At 32.0% G+C, this 5,552-nt stretch overlaps 1 protein-coding gene across 1 annotated transcript in view; it reads right to left on the bottom strand.

Annotated features, from left to right (window-relative positions):
- Positions 1–2,998, bottom strand: part of PHF3 (PHD finger protein 3) — an 80,141-nt gene extending 77,143 nt beyond the window's left edge. Inside the window, exon 1 of the mRNA XM_012650276.1 lies at positions 2,735–2,998. Within this exon, the coding sequence (XP_012505730.1) occupies positions 2,735–2,978 (244 nt within the window). The 5' untranslated portion in view covers positions 2,979–2,998. The remainder of the gene's footprint in view (positions 1–2,734) is intronic.
- Between the last annotated feature and the right edge of the window lie 2,554 nt (positions 2,999–5,552).

The following is a 5,552-nucleotide window of genomic DNA, read 5'->3' as shown; positions in this document are numbered from 1 at the left end:
GTATCTACTGGCTACTCTCTCTCAAAATGAAACAATTAGTATCCCAACTTTTATGATTCTGACAGAGCACTAAAAAGTAATCTTCTATGTTTCTTTCCTATTTTTATAATTTTTAAAACTACTCTATGATTGTTGGAGACAGCTGAAATGCAAGCCACTCAACTACATCAACAAAAAAATTGGTCTTTAACGACTACACAAAGCAACCTGGTTCATCCTATCAGAGAACAAGATGTAGTAGTTATTTTGTTTGCTAATTTTAGCATTGTCAAAACCAAAATAACCAAATCTATAGCTTTCATTGGCCCCAGAAATACAAATAGGATCATTCTCCTACTTAGCTTCAAGATGAGACAATTAGTAAAAGCCTATAAAGCCAGGTACAATCATCTGGCTAAAAACTATATTGCATTTACTTTACAACAAAAAGCTGAAGTAAACTTATGAATAGCTGAAAGTTACTGTTCACATAGGGTTTTCATTAATAGTTACAATAAGATTTCTTATAACAAATAAAAAGTTAAAAAAATTTTCAAAAATGTTTTCAATTTTGCCCTCAGAGAATGTGTGGACCTTTTACAGAGCCAAACAACCCCAAGGGCAAAAGGAACTTTGAAGGAAACAAAATAAATCCCCTCCCTAATGGCACAATGAAATTTAAACAATCCTAGACAGAAGAGCTTTATTATTAAGTTTCCCCCACATATTCCCTTACACATCTTAAGAACATATACACTATACATACATTAATACAAACAGTTCTGCTACAGAATCCAAGACAAATAATTGTAGCAAACAAATTTTAATATTAGAAAATTCATAAAGTAATTCTACTTAAGTTCTTAAATAACAGTTTAAAGGTAACAAAATCAAATACAAGCATTAATAAATCATACCTCAAGCACTTCAATAAAGGTGGTCTAAAAGCCTTCTATTAGCAAAAGAAATGTTCACCAAAACTGAAGAGCCTTTTCACATCAATAAAAACTTTTCACATCAACAGAAATCTTTTTATTTTTTTTTTTAAAAAAACAGGAAGTAGGAATACTAGTACTACTGAATTTTATAAGGCTGGAATTTTATAAGTAAAAAAGTCTAACAGGATGATACATGTGCCAATTCCAAAGCCAACATAACATCCTTGAAGGTAATTATAGTTCCAGCAACAAGTATTAAATGTTTTTCCTGAATTTGTACTAAACTGGGAAACAGTGAGCATATAACCACACACCGTCAAAAGTGCTTAACAATAATTAGAACTACTGCACTGACAGGAGCACCAGTGTAAATAATTTCAACAATGCATACATAAAACAAAACTGTAAAAGCTTTAAAACATTTAGAATACAACAACAGAACAGTGTAAACCTAAGGGATAACACAACACAATGTAAATAATTCAGATGTACACCAATACCAAGCAATTCAAAAGATCTCAGTATTAAGGAGTTGTTAAAATGGAAAGATTCCCAGTAGCAGTGTTGAGGTCTTCAGGCAGAGTAACATGATAAATTAAAAATTTATGGGTGAACAGCAGAACACCTATTCTAAACTTTATGTATTACTATATTAAATTTAAAATATTAGGTAGAAAATATTAAAATAAAATGAGAAATATAATGAAAAACTGTACTACAGGAAGAGTCTAGAGTTACTGGAAAACATATCAATATCACACAAACTTGTGAACTTACTCTAGGGAATGGTTAGGGAAAGCCTTACTGCTCCATGTATGACTGATTTACCTTTAACCTAATTTTAGCTTACAGAACAGCTAATATGCCACAAAGTTTATAGTAATATATGCTTTATGAAAGAAAAACTACATGTTTTTATATGTTAACATAAAGCCACAGTAATTTCCAAGAATAGAAAATTACAGAAAGTTACTATAGTCTTTCAGCTACTTCAACTATAGATCCTGCTCTGTCCAACAGAAATATACTGCAAGCCACATGTGATTTTAAATCTTCAAGTAGCCATTTTTAATTTAAAAAAGAGAACAAAGAAAACAGGTAAAATTAATTTTAATAAATTTAACCAAAAATATCACTTCAACACATAATCAGCATAAAAAACTGATGAAATATTTTATCTCTTTTTCATACTGATTCTTCAAAATCTAATGTGCATTATTTTACAGCACATCTCAATTAGGACCAGACTCATTTCAAGTGATCAATAGTTTTATGTGGCTACTGGTCTCTGTACTGGACAGCAGAGTTCTAGAGTTCTTTCTCTGGTTTTGAGACACATGCACAAAATAGGAGCTGAAATGGGAGCAAACAATTTATTAGATTTGAAGGACTAGAAGGGACACTGGGAAAGGTCAATGTAGCCTTCCCCCTTGAATCCAACAGGCCTAAGGTGACATGTCCCAATTTGCCAGGCAATTCCTATTTGCTAAGGAGAGTCCCAATTTATACCTGTTGTCATGATGTAATTATTAACAGTGCTCCCTGTAATTCTCAAAAGTGTCCCACATTAGATGATAAATTATATGGTCACCTTACCTATATCCATAATATCCTCAAAGAAAACTCCACACTCCTTGAAAGAGTATTTAGTATATATTCTAATTCTGATGCCTGGAAAAGAAGCTCTAAATTCAAAGGAAAGAACCCTAAATTTACTACCCTCATCATTCCAAAAAAAAAAAAAAAAAAAAAAGGCTGCTTAAAATTCTTTTTATTTTAAATTGCAGACTAAAAAAAAAAAAAAAAGTAAGAATTACCTGTTGAACAAGGCATCTGGAAATTGGGATCATTGCTATCCAAAACAGGCAAACAGAACTGGTTACTTGCAGATCCTAGCATAGGATCCTTATCGCTGAGCATGTTCTTCAGCGAGTCCTCTAAGACATTTTGACTTGCACTAAAATCCTCACAGACTTCATTCTCCAGGTTGGATCCTAGAAATAGGGCATCATCTAAGTGTTCAGTAGGAATTAAATGATTAAATGTATCAACTATATCCATGAAGACTTCTGTGTGTCTTTCAGCCCTATAGAAAGACAAAAAAAATACCATAAGAAATAAAGCTATCAATTGAAAATCACCTAATACCAAATTATTTTAATAGTTTTGAGTCTAAGAACACACTTAAGGTATTTCCGATTTGTTGTTTCAAAAAAAAAATCCTCAATGTTTTTAGAATATACAATTGGAAATGTAGAACGAATCTTTACTAAATGTTTCTTCATCATGCATGTAGAGTATTTTACCAGAAATCCTATTGTTTACTCAATCCATTATTTTTAAGAAAAAAATTATGTATAATTTGACACATTTGAAAAAGTTACATGGCTTAAACCATAAAAACCATATGTTTTTTTAACCATAACCTTTTCATAAATTAAGAATTAGACAGTCCATGTTAAAAGAGCTAAAATCAAATTGTTTAAATTACTGTCCCATACCTATTAAAATTGTAAAGTAGCCTTGTTTTGTTTACAAAGCATTTAGATTGTTTAAAGAAAGGTGATACATATAAACAAAAAACTTTTTTTGTGAGGGTAGGGGAGGAAAATGGAAAAAAACTGTTAACTAAACCCAACAAATCAAAGCTCAAAAAACTACACACGCATGCAAAGATGTGCACATACACACATTTTTTCCTAGGGTCCCCCCTTTAGAAGACAACAAGATAAATGACAAGAAAACAATGTATATGATGTATTTAAATTTATTTTAGTAAGTTATATGTGGTCTATACATATATCAAGTTAGTCACCTACTTGAACTGCACCTACATATTACGTATTGCTGGGCAAAAGTCATTTCAAGCTCTAAAAGAGCCTCAATTATCAAAAGTTGAATAATTTTCAACATTGATGTTAGAGAAAATTGTAGCAACATATTTTGGAGGAGGGGAAGTTAACAACAACAACAAAAAATTAATATTCCGTTAACCAGAAAATTCCACTGATTAACCCAGACCATCCTGGGCTCCACAATTCCAAGGACTTTTTAGATTAGCTCCAAATTTACCAAAATTTTCCCAAATTGGTCTTGAATTCTTCCCCCTATAAAATGAGAAGAGGAAGTTCAGAGATATTCTAACATTTACTGGGTATATATTATATGCCATCCAATAAATAGAATCTATTATTATCCTTGTCTTACAAAGAAAATGAACTTAAATAAGTTAAATGTCTTCCCCCACAAAGTCAAAAAACAGAGCCAAAATTCAAACCTAGGTTTCAAGTTCCACAGCCAATGCCCTTAAGTATTACCCTTCCAGGGTGAGCTAAGGAGCTAGGAAGATGTGACTCTTTAAACAATTTTCCTACAAATCAGTGGTTGCCTGGGACTGCAGATAAAGGAAGGACGGACTGCAAAGGGACAACCAGATACTTTGGGCGATGATGGAAATGTCCTAAATCCTGGTTGTGATACTGGTTTCATGAATCTGTTAGTTTTTAATGGACTCAGTTTATTGTACCTCAATTTAAAAAAAGAAAAAAAAAAGCAAAGAAAATTTCCTTACTCTGAGAAAAGTTAATCCCCTTCTAAGAAGAGGATTTACAGTACTGCTTTTCAAATTTTGCTATTTATTTACATTGAGATATTAATAAAGCACCAAAATAAAATGTTAACATTTTACTGACTTGCTGCTTATTTTACATGCATTCGCTAAATTAACAGAAAATTGTAGCTAGCAATACCAATAAAAACTCAAGAAAAGTCCCCTTAAGAATTCCCTACATTTTGATCTCAGTATCTAAGAAAGGCTCAATAATCATACATCACCAATATTTCTGGTAATATGTTTTTAGGGTCCAAATAAATTTTAGTATGTTAAATTCTGGTAATTAAAAATAATTTACAAAAAAATTTACTAAATGTTTACAAAATTAAGTAGACTAAAACTACCAATGAATTCATTTATCTGAATGTGCTGGAATCCAAAGTTTACCACAGGCCAAAGCTATCTCCTCTTCAAAAAGCTGCATCCTAATAAGTAATCTTTTTTTCTCAGATGAATCAAAAAGAAAAAATGGCCATTTCAACTCAAGAAACAAATGGCTAACTTCCCTTCAAAAAATAGTATGCTGACTCTACTGAAAATGCACTCATTGCCACAGCAATACGAGGCTAGCAAATTCTGCAAACTTTGCTTGGGGTCTTTCTGTTGCACTAACTGTATGCTGTGCTCTTTCAAGTGACAGGGACATTCAGAACATTCAGACGTTATGGTCACACAGCTTAAGATCATATAGCTATAAAGAAGACCAGTTCATTCTAACTAGTCATCTAAATGAGCAACTTTTTTCTTTTTTTACATTTTATTTTAAATAAAAAATTTTTAGATTAGACTAGGCCCAAGATTTTTTTTTTCAGTAATACTGCTGTTAGTGAAACCATACCAAAGCTTTACTAAAAATGCCTTCAGGGCATGTGGCATACTTTTTAAAGATCAATTTTTTTAAAGTAGAGCATATTGTAAATAAAATGGGTGAATCCAACTTTCCAGTCCTGTTTTTTAATCAAAACTAGTATGGGCCGGGCACGGTGGCTCACGCCTGTAATCCTAGCACTCTGAGAGGCAGA

The sequence above is a fragment of the Propithecus coquereli genome, unplaced genomic scaffold (assembly GCF_000956105.1).
Source record: "Propithecus coquereli isolate 6110/MARCELLA unplaced genomic scaffold, Pcoq_1.0 Scaffold317, whole genome shotgun sequence".
NCBI classification, from domain to species: Eukaryota; Metazoa; Chordata; class Mammalia; order Primates; family Indriidae; genus Propithecus; species Propithecus coquereli.
This window is presented reverse-complemented; position numbering and strand designations above follow the sequence as displayed.